General features: G+C 38.2%; 1 protein-coding gene across 1 annotated transcript in view; it reads right to left on the bottom strand.

Moving 5' to 3' along the window:
- GUCY1A2 (guanylate cyclase 1 soluble subunit alpha 2) overlaps nucleotides 1–23,035 on the bottom strand; it is a 251,205-nt gene that overhangs the window by 21,438 nt on the left and 206,732 nt on the right. Inside the window, exon 5 of the mRNA XM_080817774.1 lies at nucleotides 9,461–9,615. Within this exon, the coding sequence (XP_080673900.1) occupies nucleotides 9,461–9,615 (155 nt within the window). The remainder of the gene's footprint in view (nucleotides 1–9,460; nucleotides 9,616–23,035) is intronic.

Here is a 23,035-nt window from a genome sequence, read left to right as displayed (position 1 = left end):
AGGGCCCTGGACTGAGTCTCTTGCTGGGCGCCTTGCTCAGCAGGGAGTCTGCTTCACCCTCGACTCCTCCCCCTTGCTTGTGCTCTCCCTTGTGCTCTCTCTCTCTCAAAAAAATAAATAAAAGCTTTAAAAAAGAAAGTCTTCAGTATCTTTTCTTGCTCTTAGTATTAGGCTGAAAACCGTTCCCATGACCTTCCAGCATCATCTCTCACGCTCTAACTGGGGTTACTTCCACTCAGCACCTGTCGATTGTGATGCATTGTTTGGCGGAGGTGCATGTATCACGTGGTCTCTGGTCTCGCCCATCAGGGCAGGGAGCCTGCGTACGTGGCTCGTCACTGGTACTTCAGGGCCCCTCACACTGCTTGGAATATAGGAGGTTCTCAGCAAGGGTTTGTTAAAAGAAGGGAAGGAGGGGGGAACGCAGGGAAATAGCAAGAAAAGGGTTTTTTTTAAATTAAGTAAATGTAAAAATATTTTTATAAAGTATTAATAGGAATGACATGCTTTGGGGCCAATCAGAAAAAAAATACCTTTTCGAATCTACATCTGTCTGTCCCTGGCTCCATTTGATCTGCTTGGGGGCGGGGGGCAGACAATAACACCACACAGCGTTCTGGTGCCTGCAATGGTTGGAGTGATTCGGGCCTGAAGACCTTACTGAGCACCCCGCTGAGGATTATGGAGGGGGCAGGACCCAAGGGCCCAGGTCCTGTGTGGCTTGCGGGGGTCTCCTTTCTGCTCACGAGTAAACAAAGCCATCTACAGCCAAACTCCTCAAACAGTGACTCCATTCTTTCCATGTCATTTTTTAAAGTAGAAAAATGTTAACATGGAAACTGTCAGATCATCTGTATTATGCCCAGAATTGTGTTCAAAAAAGTGGAATAAGTTTAAAAGAGGCAAAACCCTTATATAAATACCCTCTAACTGACAGGTAGTTCTTAAGCAACCTGCAGCTCCCTTTCTCCTCACCTCGGAAATCTAGATATCTTTCCTCTGAGAGTAATGTTCTCTCTAGATATATCCAAATTTTCAAAAATCACCATTTTATTATTATCGACTTCTATCTATATATACAAATTTTTTTGCTTCAGTTTTTTTTTTTAAGATATAATTTTAAAACTCAAGGGACATTCAGGGTAGACTGAAGAGTAAGAGGATCCTGAGCTCACCCCGACCCAAGGACACACTGAAGTAACAGCTGTATCTGCACCACTAACTCTGGAAATGACCAGAAGACTGACAGAGCAGACCCTGCACAATTAATCCTTGAGGAGGGGCCACAGTGAACAGGGTAGGAGCGGTGGAGATGCAGTTGGGAATCCAACTCCCAGCAAGACTAACTACCAACGGAAGGGGCATCACAAGCACGGAGAGCAAGAGCGAATGGGGACCCCACGATTCAAGAGCCGGCAGAACGACTCACCCTGAGAAACAACAGAGAAACAGCAGTCTGAAAAGAACTTGGGGTATATGTGAAGGAGACTTATTCACTAATGTCAGCTACGTTCTGCATGGGCAGGGATCTTTAAGAGATTTCTCCAAGGAGGAAAGTGCTGGCATCATTTTTCTTCCCCTCCCCGAGCCTAGGCCGCTGGACACTTACAGGAGCCAACACCAACACTTTCTATCCGCATTGCGAGAGTCGCGTACCCAGCCCCCACTTTCCTTTGTGGCCACAATTCAACCCACCAAACTTAGCAGACACCTTTCGAAAGCAGCTCCTGTCCTGCCACACTTTGTAAATGGCTCCAGCAGGGGTCAACGCCACTCCCACTGCTCTGGGGAAGGGGTAAGATAACCTGTATTCCAACTCCCCGGTCTCCCAGCTGTCTGCAGAGGCAGTAAACCCTGCCATTCAGTGTGCCAACAGCCGTGGCAGAGATGCTCACACACTGATGAGAACTCTCAGGCTTACAGGGAGCAAACCCTGCCCTTCGGTACTACCTACAGTTCTGGCAAAAAGCGTAGGTGCAGACACTCAGCCCAACTTCGAAACTTGCCCACTAATGAGCCCACAGAAGCCTCAAGTCTCTCAACAGTGGGGAAACTAAACACCGCTCAGTGCCCCGACACCAGGTAAAGCGGGTCATTGCAGCAGGCTGGGCTAGAGGCAATCATGGCTCAGCCACAATGGAAAGAACATGTGGCCCACGAGGGGGACACCCCTGGAGCACCCAGTTTGGGCGACCAAGGGGATATCCCTATAGGTCACCACAGGACCTCTTCTACACAAGATCACTACTTTAAAGACCAGGAGACATAACTGAATTCCCCAATACATAGAAACAAACACAAAGAGTCAGACAAAACGAGGAGATAAAAGAATATGTCCCAAATGAAAGAACAAGACACAGTCACAGTAAAATAACTACATGAAACAGAGATTAGCAATATGCCTAATATGGAATTCCAAGCAGTGGTCCTAAAGACAGTCTCTGGATTTGAGAAAAGAGTGGATGGAATAAAGAGAATTTCAACAAGAAGACAAAATGGAAAAAATAACCTTTCAGCAATAAGAAATTCAATTAATGGAATGAAAAAATATACTACATAGAATCAACAGCAGAGGAGAGGAGGCAGAAGAGCAGATCAGCAGTCTGGAAAACCGGGTAATAGAAAGCAACCCGCTGAACAAGAAACAGGAAAAAATATTAATAAATGAAAAGAGTTAAAAGAGCTCAGCAACATCAAGTATAATAACATCAACATTATAGGGATCCCAGAAGGAGAAGAGATAAAGAAGGGAAAACAGGGATGCACGCCTGGGTGGCTCAGTCAGGTAAGCGTCTGCCTTCGGCTCCGCTCCTAATCCCAGGGTCCTGATATTGAGTCCTGCCTGGGGCTCCCTGCTCAGCCATCAGCCTGCTTCTCCCTCTGCCTGCCACTCCCCCTGCTTGTACTCTCTCTCTTTCTCTGACAAATAAGTAAATAAAATCTTTTTTAAAAACAGGGGGTGGGGGAGAAAATTTATTAGAAGAAATAATAGCTGAAAACTCCCCAAATCTGGGGAAGGAAACAGACATCCAGGTCCAGGAAACAGAGAACCCCTAACAAGATAAACCCAGTAGGTCCGTACCATGGCAGACAACAAACAAAACAGCAAAAAGCAATGATCAAGTATCTTACAGCTGCAATACAAAAACACACAATCAAAATACAAGGGAAACCCCATAAGGCTATCCGCAGAAACTCTGCACACCAGAAGAAAGTGGCAGGATAGATTCAAAGTGCTAAAAGTTAAAAACAAAAAAACAAAAAAAAAAAAAAAAAGAAAAACAAAAACACCAAAAGTACTCTATCCAGCAAGACTATCATCCAGAACAGAAGGACAGAAAAAGGGTTTCCCAATTAAAAGTTAAAGGGATTCATCACCAAACCATCCTTATACAAAATGTTAAAGAGAATTCTCTAAGTATAAAGGTAAGGCCATAACTGGAAGAAAATTACGAAAGGAAAAAATTTCACAGGTAAAAGCAAATATATAGTAGAAATAGATCAATCACTTATAAAGACAGTATTCAGGTTAAAACAAAAAAAGTGGTAATGAAATCAATTATATCCACAAAAATTAGTTCAAGAATACATAAAATAAAAAGACATAATATCATAATCACAAAACATGGAGGAGGAATAAAAATTCAGTCCTTGCAATGTGTTTGAACTTAAGGAACTGTAACTTTAAATACAGACCACTGTACACATAAGGTGTTAGATATGAACACATGGAAACCACAAACCAAAAGCTTATAATACAGATGCAAAAAATAGAAATTCAAGCATAACACTGTTCAAAGCCATCAAACCATAAGGCATACGAGCAAAAGAAGAAGAAACATAGAAGAACCAGAAAAACAACCAGAAAACAATGAACAAGTATATGCCTATCAACCATTTTCAATGTAAATGATCTAAATGTTCCAATTAAAACACTGAGGATGACTGAATGGATAAAAAAACAAGACCCATATGCATCCTGCCTACAAATTTCACTTCAAACCTTAAACACATGCAGGCAAAAGTGAAGGGATAGAAAAACATATGCCATGCAATGTAAGTGCACGAAGGGTAGCACTTCTTGTATCAGACAAGATAAACAGAATAACCCATCAAGAGGATATAGCAATTTGCAAATATCTGTGTATACAACATAGGAACACCTAAATATATAAAGCAAATATTAACAGACAGAAACAAATTGACAGTAATATACTACTACTTGGGGCTTTAACATCCCACTTACATCAATGGATAGATTACCCAGACAGAAAATCAATAAGGGAAGAGTGGCTTCGAAACTCACATCAGACCAGAGGAACCTGACATATATACAGAATATTCCATCCCTAAACAGCAGAATAAAAATTCTTTTTAAGTGCACAAGGAACACTCTCCAGAACAGATTCCATGAGAAGCCATAAAATAAGTTTGAGTAAATCTAAGAAGATTGAGATCATATAAAGTGTGTTTTCCAATCATAACAGTATGATACCAAAAATCAATTATAAGAAAAATCTGGAAAAAACCCACAAACACGCAGAGGGTAAACAACATGCTACTCAACAATTAGTGGGTCAACCAAGAAATCAAAGAAAAAAAGAATCAAGGAATACATGGAACAAATGAAAATGAGAACACGGCAGTCCCAGTCCCAGTCCCAAACCGTGGGATGCAAGAAAAGCAGCCATAGGAACCTCTGCAGCAATACAGGCCTGCCTCGAAAAACAAGAAATTCTCAGAAAACCTAACCTTACACCTGAGGAGCTACAAAGGAAAAAAAAGTACAAACAAACCCGAGGTTAGTAGAAGGAAAGAAACAAAGATCTGTGCAGAAATGAACAAAATAGAGACCAAACGGACAATGTAAAAGATCAATGAAACCAAGAGTTGGTTTTCTAAAAAGATCAACAACACTGAAAAATTTTTGGCCAGATTCATCAAAGAAAAAAAGAAGATTCAAGTAAAATTAGAAGTGAAGGAGAAGAAATAGCAGCTGACACCACAGAAATACAAAGTATTACAAGAACATATTATGAGAAGTTATATGCTAACATACTGGAGGACTTAGTCAAATGGATAAATGCCAGAAACATACCGTCTTCCAAAACTGAATCAGGAAGAAATAGAAGATTTGAACTGAGCAATTACTAGTAATGAAATTGAATCAGTAATCAACAAACTCCCAACAAATAAAAGTTCCAGACCACATGGCTTCACAGGTAAAGTCCACTAAACACTTAAAGAAGAGTTAATACCTATTCTTCACAAACTGTTCCAAAAAATGGTGAAAAGTGATGAAAACTTCCTAACTCAGTCCACAAGGCCAGCATTATTGTGAGATACCAAAACCAGACTGAAGACACCATGAAATAAACAAAATCAGTTCACCTCAGTGGTTCAGTCAGTTAAGAGTCAGACTCTTGGTTTTGGCTCAAGTCATGATCTCAGGTTCCTAATATCAAGCCACACGTCAGGCTTCTCACTCAGTGTAGAGCCTGCTTGTGCCCCTCCCTCTGTCCCTCCCTTACCCTGGAAAAATGAAATCTTTGGAAAAAAAAAAAAAAGTACAAAGCAACCAACCAACCAACTACAGGCCAATATATCTGATGAACATAGATGCAAAAATCCTCAAAAGATTAGCACACCCAATGCAGCAACACATTAAAAAATTATTCACGGCGATCAAGGGAAATTTTTTCCAGATATGTAATGGTGCAAGTCAGTCAGTATGATACATCACATTAACAACAGGATAAAACCATATGATCATCTGAAGAGATGCAGATTATAGCATTTGGTATTTTCAACATTCTTTCATGATGAAAACTCTCAACAACGTGGGTGTAGAGGGAACAGAACTCGACATAATAAAGGCCGTATATGACCAACCCACAGCTAACATCATACTCAGTGGTGAAAAACTGAGAACCTTCTCTCTACGATCAGGAACAAAACAAGGGTTCCATTCCTGCCACTTTCATTCAACGTAGTGCTGGAAGTCCCAGCCATAGTAATCAGACTAGAAAAAGAAACAAAAGACATCCAAATTGCTAAGGAAGAAGTAAAGCTGTCAGTCTTTGTAGATGACGTGTTACTATATATACTATACACAGAAAACCCTAAAGACACCACCAAAAACTATTAGAAATGATAAATGAATCCAGTCAAGTCACAGGACACAAAATCAATATAAAGTGTGTCATGTCTCTATATACTAGTAACAAAGTAGCAGAAGGAAAAATTAAGGAAACAATTCACTTTACAGTTGCACCAAAAGATAAAATACCTAGGAATAAATTTAACCCACAGGTGAAAGATCTAATCTCTGAAACCTACAAAACATTACTGAAAGAAATGGAAGATAAAACAAATGTAAAATCATAGCAGGCTTATGGATTTGAAGAATTAATATTGTTAAAATGTCTATATTACCCAAAGCAATATATAGATTAAATGCAATCTCCTTCAAAACATCTAGAGCATTTTTCCTACAATTAGAACAAATAAAATTTGTGAAGAACCAGAAAAGGCCGTGAATAGCCAAACCAATTTTGAGAAAGAACAACAAAGCTGGAGGTTTCACATCTCAGATTTCAAGATGCACTTACAAATCTGTAATAACCAAAACAATAAGGTACTGGCACCAAAAAAGACACACAGATCAATAGGACAGGATAGAACCCAGAAATAAACCTACACATTTATGGTTGATTAATAAGTAATAGGAGGCAAGAATATGCAATGGGAAAAAGAATTTTCACAAAACATTATTGAGAAACTGTGCAGCTACATGCAAAAGAATGAAACTGAACCACTTTCGTACACCACACACAAAAATAATCTCGAAATGGATAAAAGGCCTAAGCGAGACACCTGAAACCATAAGACTCCTAGAGGAAAACAGAGAGTAATCTCTTTGCCATTGGCTTTAGCAACATTTTTCTAGATATATATCTCCTAAGGCAAGGGAAAGAAAAGCAAAAATAAACTTGGGACCACACCAAAATAAAAAGCTTTTGTAAAGCAAAGGAACCATAAGCAAAATGAGAGAGTAACCTACCAATGAGAGAAGATATTTGCAAATGATCTATCTGATAAAGGGTTAATATCCAAAATATAGAAAGAACTTATATAACTCAGCATCACAAGAACAATCTGATTAAAAAATGGGCAGAGGACATGACTAGATATTTTTCCAACTTTCCAGAGAGACATATGGATGGCCAACACACACATGGGAAGATGCTCGATATCACTCATCACCAGGGAAATGCCAAACAGTCCCCCCAACCAAAACAAAACAAGACACCCAGACACAATGAGACATCACCTTACACCAGTCAGATGGCTACTATCAAAACGCTGAGAACAGCAAGTGCTGGCAAGGATGTGGAGAAAAGGGAAACCTTGTCCCTGTTGGTGGGAATGTAAACTGCTGCAGCCCACTGTGGAAGATAACGTGGAGTTTCCTCCAAATGTTAAAAACAGAAATGCCATATGATCCAGTCATTCCACAACCGGGTCTTTACCCCAAGAAAAAGAAAAAAGACTAATTCGAAAAGATATAAGCACCCCTGTGCTTATGGAAGCATTATTTACAATTGCCAAATATGGAAGCGACCCAAGTGTTCGTCGACAGATGAATGGATCAATATGGGGCATATATGTATGTGTGTGTATATATCATACATATGCATATATATTTACAATGGAGTACTATTCAGCCGTAAAAAAGAATGTGCTTTTTCCATTTGCAACAACATTAATGGACCTAAGTACAGAGGAGGCCACTTTTAGGCAAACAGGCTTTAGCAATGGAATGCAGAAAGGACCAGAGTGACCACCTGGCTGACTACAGACAGGCCCATCAGGTGACCCCCCGCCACCCAACCAACCTCAAAACATCTACAGGCCCTAGTTGACCAACGGGTTACTTAAAACCAAGCACAGTGATCAAAAGGAGAATTCTATATGCCACCATACCTCCTCACCTTCTCTCTTTAAAAGCAGCCACAGCCTTGTGGCAGACAACCCTCCTCTGCCGTCCTGCTCACACTCGCTGTGGGTGTATTCAGTAAATATCTGTCTCCTTTGTTCTGCCTCAGTGAATTCTTTCCTCCCCGCTGCCCCCAGCTTCTAGCTGATCATTGCCCCACATCTGGAGGCCCCCATCTGATTGGAAGACACTAGAACATTTAACACTAAATGAAATAAGTCACAGAACAATACCATAGGGTTTCACTTATATGTGGCACCTAAAAACCAAAACAAAGAAAAGAGACCAAAAAACTGATGCTGAAGTACAGAGAACGAACTGCTGGTTGCCATCAGGGATGTAGGTGGGAGGATAGGTAAAATAAAGAGGATAAAGAACCACAGAGTCCCAATATAAAATAAGTCACGGAGATGAAAACTACAGCATAGGATATATAGTCAATAATATTATAAAAACATTTTACGGTGACTTATGATTGACTGCACTTACTGTGTGAACACTGAGAGTAATGTATAGAATTGTCAAAGTAATATGTTACATGCTTGAAATTAATATCACATTGTATGTTAATTATACTTCAATAAAAATAGAAAAAGAAAAAATATCAATGGTCATTATTTCCACTCAATAGTTTTACAATATGATTTCTTAGTTATCCAAACCACAGCACCAATTAGCTTGCAGAACAATCCCAAGCATAAAACCAAAGTCTAACATATAGGAGACAGTTATCTTAATCTAGAAAAGTGCATCCTACCAATGCATTTATTCATTAATTCAACAAATATTTAAAGAGTGCTTAATATGTGTTAGGCATGTTCTGCAAGTTCTGGGAATATAATGATGAGCTGGATGGCATGGTCCCCATACCTAGGAAGTGTAGTAACCAGTAGGTGAAAGGACATCTACCAGGTACAAAATACAGATGTGTTCAGCTGTCAGCTGTGTGTGTAGAGTTGTTAAATAAATATGACCTTTAAGATAGAGTTTGAAGTTTAACTCTTTGCCCAATATATATTTAACTTTAGATATTCATTATTTACCTAAATTATTCCAAAGAATAAAAGCAGACAAAATGTCTTTTCTCTCTCATTCCTCGGACTTTTATAAATATTGAGGAACATTTTGAAAATGTGAGGACTTTGGGTGTGATGCCGATCTCCAACATTTGCTCTCTTGTATTCAAACAGGTGTACCTCAGAAGGAGGGCAACTGTGGGAAATGACAAACCTATGTTTACCTCTCAGTCAAGTCAGGCTCCTTGTGCACTCTCTCCTGGTGCGCACAAACATTTATGTGACAATTGCTATCTTTCAGACTGGGTGGACCTACTCCTATCACCTTAGAGAATGACAGGATCAAAAAAAAACATAAATAAATATAGGGTCTCACAAATGACAGGATGTTAGCACAAGCCAAGGCCAAAGACAGGAGGAGGAGGAGAGGTCAGAGAACACTTACTGGTAAGTGGTGGGGCTGACATTGATGCGCCGAGGGTGACTTCCTGATTCGAATTTGCTTGCCAGAGTGACGTTATTTCCAAACAGGCAATATCGTGGCATTCTCACCCCGACAACTCCAGCGAGCACAGAACCCGAGTGGATGCCTATCCTCATCTAAAAAAAAGAAAGAAAAATAAAAAGGATATATTTATGCTTTCTTTCGGCATGCAGTTCTTTTAGTGAAAGGTAGTATTGTAAGCCACTGAACTTGGATCTCCTCAAAGACAGGAACTGGGCCTTGGCCATTTTTGTGAGCCTGATATCTGGATCATTATAGTGCCAATGAACATGAATACTGTGGGATCAATGAATACATTAATTAACTACAGGAAAAAATTATGTTTAATTTGCTATATAAATCTGGTAATATTATAAGTCAAATCACGTTTCTTCTGTACGGATTCTGTTGTAATATATGAGAAATGTATATTCCCCCTCTAGTTATTCTTATATACAACCCTATTTTTTCCCTTTGTAGAATTAGGCACAATTATAAATTATTTATATTTCTGTTTATTTTGTTTAAATGTTAGATTGTCCTGAGAGAAGGATCCATATCTATTTCCCAACTGCTGAATATTCAGTACTTATTATTGTCCTTAGAGCAAATTAGGACCTCAACAGTAAATGATAAATGTTGATAAATTGTCAAAATTCTTCAACATTATATTAAAATGAATTTATAGAGAATTTAACCCTCGAGTCAGTCAAGTAGTGCCTACTGAAAACCCTGGAAAATAAATTAAGTGCTGTGTATTTTACACTCTGTGAATCTGATAAACATAGTCTGACCCATGCCTTCCAGGAGCCCTCAATGTGCAGTTGGTATGTATTTAAATGTGATTACAGCAATGACATTGTATCTACAAAGTCTACACCAAACTAACTGAAGCTAATGTTGACCCAGTGGGAAATGATATCCTTACTGCTAAGGGAATGTGGGAGAGAAGGAAGAGATCTGACCCCTCAATGCCTGCTACCTAAGTGAAATGTCGCCCTTCACTACCACATCTGCTTTTGGCCCTGTAGTTGTGAAGACAAGAAGTCATTCTGTGACTGACATTTGTCATGGACTGGAGAGTTTAGTACTTATCAACTATTAATAAGACAGGTTGAAACCAAGGTGATCTGGCTGGAATTCTTAATAAACCTCTTCATCTATTTTTTTAAAAACGATCCTAAAACTGATTTGGAAAGTCAACAGGCTAGGAAGAATCAAGGTACATTTCAGAAAGAAGAAAGAATATTTTCTTATTAGTATAAATGTATCTAATTAGTACATGGGTATCGTAATACTGGCGTCTAGACAGAGAAACAGACTAACAGAAGAGGTCGCACAGGAAGACGTCCATGCATTTATAGGTGATTGATATATGACAGGGTCGGCATTTCAGATTAGTGAGAACAAGATAGTATTTCCATTGGGCTGCTCTGGATCGAATGTATCTTCATGTCAAAAAAAAAAAAAAATTCCACGTAGATTAAAGATCTTAATGTAGAAGGCACAAGTTTAGAGCTTTAAAAATAATTGTTTTAAGTAAGATAAAGGTCAATGTGCAGTATCAATAATACTCTAAAACACAGAAATCCTAAAGAGTATACTTTGATTGGTCTCTCAGAAACAGTTTCCAGGGTGAGTGGTCCATATGGTCAGGAAGCTCTGTTCGGTCAGGGACCAGTTCCTTATCATCATGTTTCTCCTCATGCTTGTCACATATTCCTTGTTGGGAAACCTGAAGCTGAATCGGGGGCGCCCTCATGTTCAAACTCATGATGGGGCAAAATAGACCCTTCCTGCCCAGGGGAAAGGTCATGACGTTGCCTTTTCAGGTGATCTTCATTCCTTTGGGAAGATCCAGATTTACATCTGCTATCATTTTCCTTCTGTCTAAAAGAATTTTTTTTTTTAAAGATTTTATTTACTTATTTGACAGACAGAGATCACAAGTAGGCAGAGAGGTAGGCAGAGAGAGAGAGGAAGGGAAGCAGGCTCCGTGCTGAGCAGGGAGCCCAATGCGGGGCTCGATCCCAGGACCCTGGGATCATGACCTGAGCTGAAGGCAGAGGCTTTAACCCACTGAGCCACCCAGGTGCCCCTGTCTAAAAGAATTTCGTAAACAATTTTTGCACGATAGGTTCATGATGAATTCTTTTGGCTTTTGTACATTTGATAAAGTCTTTATTTTGTCTTCCTATCTGACAGATATTTTTGCTGGGTATAGAATTCTAGGTTGACAGGGTTTTTTCCCCACCTTGTCATACTTTAGTATGGCATTGTCTCCTTTGCATTGTTACCTATGAAAACTCTACTGCCATCCTTTTCTTAATTCCTTTATATGTAATAGATCTTTTTTTTCTTCTGGTTGCTTTGAGTTTTTTCTATTTTTTGCTAGTTTTACAAACTTTAGTTTCAATTTCTCTTGATGTTGTTTTCTTCATGTTTCTTATGTGTGGGGTTTGTTGGGTGTCTTGGATCTGTGGTTTTATAGTTTTCATCAAATTTGGAAGAATTTCAGCTATTCTTCAAATATGTTTTGTATCCACCTTTCTCAGAGACTCCAAGTACATGTCTATTGGGATACCGAAAAGTATTTCTATGGTTGACTAATTTACTCATTTAAAATATATTTTTTTCTGTTTATTTTGGATAACTTCTGTTGTAATGCCTTCAAATTTACTAATCTTTTCTTTTGGAATGTCTAATCTTTTGTTAACCTTACCCAGGGCATGTTTCATCTCAGAAATTGTGTTTTTCATCTCTAGAAGTTCAATTTAGAAATTCTTTTTCCTTTTCAGGTATCAAATTACCTTTTGAACATATGGAATACAATTAAAATAACTGTTTTAATACTTTGCTAATTCTAACAACTGTGAGTCTATTTCAGTTTTGATTGGTCTTTCTCATCATTATGGGTCATATTTTTCAGTTTTACAGTATGCTAGTAATTTTTGGTTGGATGTTAAGTATCACTAATTTGACTTTGTTGAGTGCTAGATTTTTTTTTTTATATTCCTTTAAGATTTTATTTAATTTGAGAGAGAGAGTGGACGAGCACAAGCAGGGAAGAGTAGTAGAGAGGAGGGATGTACTAAAATTATTTGGAAATAATTTGTTCTTCTTGAGTCTTGCTTTTTAAGATTTGCTGGGCAAGTCCTGAGCAGTATTTTCATGTAGGGCTTGTTATTCCGCACCACTAAGGCAATACCACCATGGACCCAGTGCCCATGTTTTAGGACGTTCTCCAGTCTTCCTGATGGGAACAAGCATTTTTTCCCCCCCAGGTCCTGTGTGAGTGCCAAGAACCTTTTCCTCTAACCCTTCCAGGTGTTTTTCCCTATTGGACTCAGTGGTCTCCTCACATACAAACAGTACTCAGTGCTGTGCAGAACACATAGGAGGCCCCGCAAGATCTCTGTGGTTTTTGTGCAACTCTCTCCATGCTAGTACTCTGTGACCTCTGACTTCTCTGATCTCCCCAGACTCTCAGCTCTCTCTTCCACTCCAGGAGTTCACTGGATGCCTCCTGGTTTGCTTCTCCTTGCGCCACAGCCTGGATGTTCCCAAAGCAATAAATCAGAGAAATCATATGTCTCATCTTATTTGTTTCCTATCTCTCAGGGATCACTGCTTTCTACTGCCCAGTGGCCAGTGTCATACACTGTTCTACTGTATTTTTTTCCTCCAGATTTTTAATTGTTTAAGGTAGAAGTATAAATCCAGTCTCTGTTATTCCATATTAAATGGAAGGAGAAGTAAGATAATACTTATTTTAAAGAAACCTATCTTTCTGAAAAATATAGGCCTGTTTTTGATAAGTGACTATCTATTTGGGGTTAAAAAGGTTAAAAAATGCTGAATAATAATAGTCCTTTTAATCAAGATAATTATAAACCACCTTTCTCTAAAGTTAGCAAAGGATTTTGCAATATTATTGTATTTCTTTAAGTTTCTTTTTGCTTTTACAAGGCCTATTTATGTTAAACTCCCTGTGTAATGCAGCCTTGCCCGAAAAACACCCAGACCTCAGATACAAAGGGTGTCAGTTTGGGCCTATGATCAATGTACTGATCCCTTTAAGCAGGAGGCAAAAAGAAGTGAATATCACATTGACACATCTCACAGCCTCTTTCTTTATTCTGTGCTTTTTGCTTGAGAAAAAGACTCCATACCCTACACCAACTACATGGAAAGCTTATATGGTTCCACCAATGCTTCCTTTCAAAAGACCTGAGGGTTTTTTTAAACCAAATTATCAAAATGAGAATTATTATAACCTGAAAAATGTTGATGGTCAAAACCCTGATATCTTGGGGTGGGTGGATGGAGAAGTGGTCATTTAAAAAAATTATCTTTTAGAAGGCCACTGACAACATGCACAAACATATCAACAACCACACAAAGAGCACAAACCTGTTGTCCTTGTCTCTACCATATAATAAAATGAAATTCGGAGAATTATTTAATTGTGGAAGTAAGGAGATCTCATGGGAACTTACAAATGGAATCATCAGACTGTTTTATTTTGCATCTCCTTTGACAACTTATTGAGATTTCCGAGGAATTACTGCCTATCTACAGAAATAAGTGATTGCCTCACTCAGAGTATGTCAAGAACATCTAGAAGGTACACAAAATAGATACATTTAATGCTCAATGAGGAACACAGATTCACCCTGAAGAGATTTAACATTATTTAAATAATTTAACCAGTCAGTACCATCAGCAACTATCTGCCCAGTACCTCCTAACTAAAGAGGCGGGCTGCGCACTAAACGAGGGGTTGTTACCTGGGGACATTTGCGCCCTTCAACCAACATCTGGCAATGTCTTGAGACATTTTTTACTTTCACCACTGGGATGGGGAGCTGCTACTGGCATCTGCTCTGTCGAGCTAGAGATGCCCAGGACAGCTCCCCCACAACAAAGGGTTTTCCGGTCCAAAGTATCAGCAGTGCGGAGTCCCAGAAAACCTGCACTGAGCGGACTTCTGGCAACTGACAGATACTTAGAAGACCAGCACGCACGCAAAATAACAAATCCATGAATCAGATGAAAGCTTCGATGTGTAACGCCAGACTTCACTTTTTAGAGGACACTTATGAAAAAGAAAAAATAGTGTTTGTCCTAGGGATTCACTGAAAAACACAGTAACTTCTGGATCTATCCTGAGGTTAGGATATCTGTCAGCCCGCCTCCTGCACCTGTATGTGTGAAACACTACACAACCCTGGGAAACATCAAAGTCCCCAATTATCAAAAGATGCCATTATTCTCATAATACTGTACCGATCGTTCATTAGCTGAGGCACAAACACAACTGCATTTTTAGACATTTCTCCCACAACTCCTAAAAATAGAAGGCTTATGCAGTTCAACCTCAGTTAGCCAAAACTCTCCCTGGTTTAGTCAACAGGAATCTTCGGGTTGGAAGACGGCAACGATCTGTTAGTCTGGCTCCTCATTTCACAAACAGACGGAAGTGCAGAGGAGCACAATGGAAAGGAGCAATCAGCCCATAGTCAGCACTTCCAAAAATGTCAGTTCCCTCGCCATACGCCACGGGACCCGACCACACTGCTTACGGCATCAAGGACGACGCTACAGACCCGTTTATAATTCAGTCAATACGTTTACTAATTCCCCAATGTCCAAATCCAACTGAAACCACGATTAACATGAGTTCTGAGCCAGCAAGTTACTAAATACCAGTTTGTGTTGAAATAGTCCTATTTGAGCAAGACAGAATGTCCACATTCAAACAGAAGGTCTATAGTAGAAAAAACAAGAAAGACTTCTGGTAGAAAAAGCCAGTTAGCAGTTTACTCATGTCTGCATTTAAGTTTTATTCTTAGATTCATGTTGTTAAACTGTTAAAAATAGTTAATTAACTGTTTTAATAGGCCACTAAAATCATGATTCACATGATTAGGAAACAGGGAGGGAAACAAGTACTTCATCCTTCTACCAGTATTAACACGCATTATAAGTTTTATCATAAAATATTCCCTTCCCTAATAAAATGAGGTAAGTGAAATTTATCTTCACATTTTTATCGTGTTCTTTTATTAATAATCACTATCTCCCTGACAGGAAAATACAAACTAATGTTTTAAATTCTAATTTTAAGAGCTCAAGATTCTTAGGCAGAATATAATCAACTCATATAACGTAGGTAGTTTTTTTTTTTTTAACAACTTCTCCTTGTTTCCCCCATGTGCAAGAAAACAGGGAGAAATAATCTCTGTAGATATGTGGCATTTTTCCTTCTATCAGGGGACTCAGCCTCCAAATGGTGGTGTCAGGATGTCACATTCTCAAGTAATATACTTGGACAAATAGCACTTTGGGCAAAAATGTCTTACTGTGTTTACTTTAAACATTACAGAAGTACCATTCATAGAGAAATTTCAATTTACAGAAAATATTTGACCAAAAAAAAAGAAAAGGCTCCCATCATTGGTATGGTAACCTATAACTTCAGGCTCAAGAAACAGAGTTACTTCTATCAAATAAAATGGTGAAATTTCAAATAATTGGTCCTTTCGAGTTAGGGGAGAAAGTGAGTTTGTAATCTTGTTTATGTGTTTTTGGTGGGGAAACATAGGAACTTATCAAAGATGATTAGGAGGGCACGCCTGGAATCCTCCAAAAGACACCGCTGAAAATGTTACTGGAGGCTGTGAAGGAGGTACAGCAATACAGCTCAGCACCACCACCTTCTTATGATACCATTACTGTGTACCGTTACTGTGTACCAAGAACCATTGTGATTATTTAAATACACTGGATGCCTAATAAAAATTTTAAATTTGATTGAACTTGCGGGAGAATTATTATTAAATAGGCCTATAAGTTGAATCTGAAAGTTGACCTTTTGCAGAAAAAAATGCTTTAAGAATTGTTTTTCAAAGGGGGAAACAGATTTAAAGCAATTGACATATTTAAGTTAAATGTGCTTATATTCAGGAATAAAATATAATTTTGCAGTTGAGAAACATACCATTTTGTGCCAGAAATGTGGACAACTGATATATCACTTAACATAGTATTATAATGAAAAATGTAAGGAACAGCTCATTATAATAACAATAGCAGAATTAAAAGGAATATTTTAGAAATTTGAGAAAGTGATCGATACTATTTTCTACCAGCATTTGATTTTCATTTTGATATGCGGAAAATAATTCAAAACCTTTTTCTTTAAGAAAAACATCCAATCTTCGGCCATCCAACCAGGGATGCTAAGGAAACACTCTACTAATCATATCCATAACATTAATCAAATCATTGTATTACATACATTACATACACCTTTACTATTTAATCACACAGATCGAAATTTATTTCTAACATCATAAAGGCATTCCTTGTTAATGGTTTCGTTTTTAATCAACAAAGTCTGTAAATTGCTAAAACTTCAAAGCTCTTAGAAGCTTCTATTTCAAGACTACTACTAAAAAGTATTGCTACTAATTCTGTTAACTGATATAAATCATTTTCTGTCAAAATGCAGATCTTAACAGATAATCTGGAGCAAATTTCTAGTCTAAAAGAAATTTTACAATATTGTGGGCTCGAAAAAATTATTTTTAAAAAGCTTAAATATGTAGAAATGGGATAATGGGATTTAGCAAAGAATTCTAACAGCAAGGAGTGTGTATTTATCAATTTGTAATTAATCCATCTAAACTATAAACAATTTATGTTTTTATTTACTTCTATTTTTATTATTTTTATCTATTTATGTATATCTTATTCTCAAGACCAAGGACCAAAGTCAGCCAATAGAATTACTTTCCTTTCAACAAAAATATCCAGAAGCTTGAGCCCTTTTAATAGTAACCTGGTAAATGCGCAATTTCAAAGAATAGAAAATAACCCCTGCTTTTTCACACCTTAAAGGAATTATAAAATGCAAAACGTAAGAACGTGTTTGCCCTCTTCCACTCCTCATTCCTCCCTCAGCTCCCATCCCATTCTTTCCCTTTGTGACCCTCTCTCTCGTCTAAAGTCCTTACCTAACAATTCAGTCTCGAATACTTGTTAGGCACCGTGGAGGACAAGAAGGACAGAAAGACTTTCTTCACTTCAAGGAACCTCAAATCTTACAAAGTTAAGCAAAGATAGAAATCTTATTTAAGGAAAACATACATATGTGGTCAACAGAATCTAGATATTAAAATTATTGTTAAAAAATTAAAAACAAAATTTGCAAATACATGGTTTTCCACTTAAATACTACTTAAAACCCAGTTCTTCTATGAGGAAATGGCATATATTAGATTGTGATGTCCATGCCTACTGCTGATAACCAAATTTCTTCAGGCCAAATTTATAGTTCATTTCACGTCTCAAAAGTTCTATGTCTGAGACAGAAAAAATGCACTTGATAAACGTGTTCAGTAAAAAATCTTTACTAATTATCCTCTTTTGTAAGCCATACCTTTCTCCTTTGTAAGAATTGATGGCATGGACAAGTTTACCCCCAAATAAAAGGAAAGTAACCAACTCCTAGAGTTACAATGTGTAACTCCTGGCAACACTTCGGAATCAACTGGGCGCTTTAAGATTGCTGTTTGGGTCCTCACTTCCCAAGATTCTGATGTAATGAGTTCGGAATGAGATGTGGGTCTTGGGACTTTTAACTCTGGACTTGCTAATGCGCATCCAAAGTTGAGAACCCAAGTGTAGAACATCATTTACTTCCCTCAGACGCACTAATGGATCATCAGTATCGCAGGAGCCAGGTCGCTCCAGAGGCCTCCCTGCTTCCCAGCTCACGCCCTGAGCCTTCGTGTTCACACGCACACACGCACACTAATGCCGTGCAGCCTTGAAAAGGAAACACAATATTCCATCTTGCTTCCAGGAGACAGCATTCCTGTGTATCTCTCGAAGACTTTTGAAAACACTAAAAATACATGTTTTATTAAAATGTCAGCAAATAGTGAGGCACCTGGGTGGTTCAATCAGTTAAGCATCTGCCTTCAGCTCAGGTCATGATCTCAGGGTCCCAGGGTCGAGCCCCTCCTTGTGCTCCCTGCTCACCAGTGGGTCTTCTTTTCCTTCTCCCTCTGCCCCTCCCCCCACCATGAGCGCGCGCGCGCGCTCTCTCTCTCTCTCTAATCAATCAATAAAATATTTTCTAAAAATTAGCAAATAGGGTAGAACTGTGAATACACCTCAGACTTAATGCTTTCCAGTAGGTTGGAGACAAAGGCTCATATATGGCGTTTTATAGAGTTTCACATGGTGAGTGGCAAAAGGACTATAAAGAGAAACCATCTCATCTTGGAGCATTGGTCATTGGAGGAGCCTACCATAAGCACGGCAGCTGGGATGGAGAGCACTGTAGGGTTATGGGTCCTGAAAGGGGTGCTGTCTCTTTGGAAGTTGTCATACTGGGAATCTGACCCATCGCTTACTTGCTAAATGGTCGTGGACAAATTACTTCTCTACATTTTGTCATCTATAATATAGAGATAATGCATTGGCTTAGTAGGTACATACTAAATCTTCACTCATATCCAATACGAAACACTAGGATCATTAACTTGCACTGGGAAAATATTTTTTTAATCTTCTCATAGTGCAAGGGCTGGGGAATTTCTTGGTTCACAGACCTTATTCCACAAATATGGAAACTAAAGCAAAAGGGTGAGTGGTGTGCCAAAGAACACAGCTACTGAGGGTTACACTCCAAATGGAAACAGAATTCTTACAGTTTCTACTGCATTAGTCTTTGTATAATCACATCCTGGTACTGCTCCTTCTTAATCTTTTTTCATCATTACAAGAGATGAAAATGCACAAGGGTAATTTATATTTATACAAACCTCCACAAAATCTGCTTAAATAGTTACACGTATTATCAAAGGAATAACAAAAATTGTTTTCTGAAAACTTTTAAGAAATATTTTGCAAACTAACAGGAAGCTACAATAAAATCCAAATATAACAACAATCATCACAACTAAGCCTAAGGAGAGTGACCATTAAATGCAGTGTGCTATCCTAGATGGAATCTTGGGACAGGGGAAGGACAGTAAGGAAAAATTGAAGAAATATGAAAAATTTATAGATTTGTATAAATGTATAGATTTGTATAATGTATCCTTGTCAGTTTATTAATTATAACAATAGTGCCATACTATTTGGGGGGAAAACTGGGTGTAGAGTTTTGGGAACTCTCTGTACTATCTTTGTAATTATTCTGAAAATCCAGAAGTGTTAGAAAATAAAAAGTTTATATTAAAGTGTAAATCATGTATGATCCTGCACAGATAAAAGCACAAATGTACAAACTTTTTTATATCTTGACAAATGTTACGCACCCTAATCCCGTTGTGTTACTACGGCTGTTACCAACATTTATTCCGTGTGGGCATTAGATGGCGCTCACGCTCGCTTTACTCAGCAGATTGGCTTCTGAATATCAACCACAGATCCCTCAACTGGAGGTGTTTCTGGAAGATTCGGCCCGATATTAATTTTAAGGGTAAACTCTTTGAAAATACAGTTAACCCCATAATAAAGGTTAAATAAACCTTGGGTTGGGAGACAAAATGCAAACAACGAACAAAACTAGAAATTAAGAAATCACTAGGCAGGCTTCACCAATCCCAAGGGGTCCAATGGTCGCCTTCGAGGCAACTACAGGTCTCCAAGATGTGCATGTCTGCTGTATCCATCGTCTTTATCAGCTTTTTGAAAGAGGTATGGATACCCCAGTATTTGAGAACCATTTACTTTACTATTCCCTTCTGTTTCAAACCATGTCTATATCTTCAATGTCTACCACTGAATTTTGTATTTAGTACACAATCTTTAAAAGTTTGTTGACTGAATAAGTGAATGGATCAGAAGAATGAATGAGAGGAAATTCTATGCTGAACACAAAAGTCACCCTTTCTTTCCTTGAATAACTTACTGCAGTATATTTTTACCACTCAAGTTACTGGATACTTATTTATCTTTGTGTCCGTCATCAATACTTGCAAACTACAAATGAAAAGCATCTTTTAAACAGGGGACCTTCAATCAGTGTTTTATATCTAACTCCTGTCTTCGCTTGTCTTTTTAGTGTAGTGACTGATAAAGTAACATCATTTCAGAACTTTACAAGCATCTTTAGATCATCCCAAATCAGGCTAAAAATGAGTAGAAACTAGAGAATGGCTGCAAAAAGAACATAAAAAGCTTAGCAACTGGAACTAAAATTACTACTCAAATCTCAAAATTGTTCTTTTCGGGCTGCTTCAGTCCAGCTGTGATGTCTTCATGTTTGATGGTCTTCTCTCGTACAAAATCTAAGGAAAACAGGTTCTCACGAATCAGTTAGTCCATGGACTGGAGTAAGTCAGCTCATCGAACCAGGGCCCTGCTGTTAACTTGGGCTTTGAGAGAAAGCTCTAAGGTTTGGAATGAAAGGCTTTGTAATATTTGCTTCTAATTAGCATGGCACTGATGCCATCCAAGCAAGCAAAAGAGAAAAGAGTGGGAAACTTTTTTCTTCAAAAAGGTAACGATAAATGAAGAATATATACAAAGCAGTCATCAAAGAGCAAATTCTGTGTGTGTGTGTGTGACGCACACAATGCTAACTGTAGGGAACCTCTTCACACGTAGAATTCCTAGAACAGTTAGTGTTTATGAATTTGTTCTGAATCCATTTTCTGAGCACATGAAATGCAGGATAAGAACTCAGTAGCTTGAACCAAACCATTTTATAGTTAAAAAAAAAAAAGGATTTCTGATTCTTATTTTATGTTTATCACTTTATGACTTTATAAAACTATATATATATAATATATGTACATATATAAAATATATAATATACAAATATAAATATAAAAATATATAAAATATATGTATATATAGTTCTTTTAATATATTTTATTACAGTACCAAGTGACCTACAGGTTCCTAAAAATGCCAAGCTGACTTCACTCCCCTCGGCCTTTATCATTAGTTCTTACTTGATCTGACTCCCTTCTCCCAATTCTCCGGGGTCATTCCCATTCCTCATACACCCAGCTTAGCCACCATCTGTGGCCCATGCCTGTGCATAAGTGCTCCCTCTGCTTTCCTTAATTCTGGATCTCTCTGGATGGCTTCTCATCTTTCAGACCACAGCCTGTACGTCACTTCTCCCAGGCAGCCTCTCATTGGGAAGATAGGGATCCCTGGCATGAACTGTAGTCCCAGTATTTCCCCAAACAGTTACTACATTTTATTAGTTTTTTTTTTTTTCATTATCTGTCTTCTCTGCTTGGTGCTAAATCTGAGAAAATAAGGATCGTGTCTGTCTAGCTCACCGTTCCACCCCAGCACCTACTAGAACGTTCCTGCACATAGTAGTAGCTCAATAAATACTGAAGTGAAATATGAATAAATCATTTCTTTAAACACTTCAGAATCTTACTATCCTTCTGAATTAGTATTTGAAATGTATTTTGTTTCCTTCAACTGTTCCTCTTCATAAAAGAATATCCTAAAAAAATGGATCTAAGTAAAGAATAATTTGCCAGAAACTTGCCTAGTGTATTCCTCTATTCCTTTTCACTTTACTTTTTCTACCAAGTTAAAAACAATCACATGAGTAAACAGAAGTAACCAAGTCAGGTTGCGTGAGTGTATCTGAGCAAGGGCACTTGCCCTGTGGAACAATCTAAGGGTTGCCTATGAGTGTTGTAACCACGAGTCAGGACACAGCAAAATGCAGCCACTGACATATGGGGCTGTGATGTCTATTTGGTGTATGGCAGGGGACAGAGATAACCAACAATTACCAAATTATACCAAATAACTGCAATTTTAAACATATGAGTGTGTGTGTGTGTATACATAAGTTATTTCAATTAGAGAAGGGTATTATCAAAACGAAAATCAAGCCATGGTAGAATATCATTTTTAGTATTAAATTACACATTTCAATAGGTAATTACTTTCTGTCATAATATTAATGAAGACTATATTCTCCCTGAAAGGAGTCAGAAGCATTTCAGAGTACTCTGAACAAAATAGCAGAAATATTAAGATACCCATTTATATTATGAACTTAATAGGTAATCGGTAACAGACATTTGCATGTTTAATTAAGTGCCTGAATGTCCAGGGAGTATCACAGTGACAGCAGTGGACCCTAGCTTCTGACACCAGATTCTGTCCCTCTGCATAGCCACACATGGACAATGCAGGACCTTTAGGGGGTAAAGCCAAATAAAAGCATATCTTATCCAGTACAATTCCTACTGTTTCAATAGGTAGGCCAGACCAGGCTGTGCATTTTAAGTATGACAAGGACTGCAGAAAACCACCAAGAGACTGAGACTCAACTCTATCGGTCTTACAAATAGGTGACTGATAAATATTTATGTATTAGGTAAACAAGCAAAACTCAAGTTGTATATTAGCAGATTATATTTCTGACTTAGAGTATTAATATGGGCTGCAGGATGGAAAATGACTTTCGACTTGTGGCTAAGCCACAAAGACTACAGGCTAAAGGAGTTCTTCGTGAAATGTGGGAGT

Source organism: Martes martes, assembly GCF_963455335.1.
Source record: "Martes martes genome assembly, chromosome: 10".
NCBI classification, from domain to species: Eukaryota; Metazoa; Chordata; class Mammalia; order Carnivora; family Mustelidae; genus Martes; species Martes martes.
This window is presented reverse-complemented; position numbering and strand designations above follow the sequence as displayed.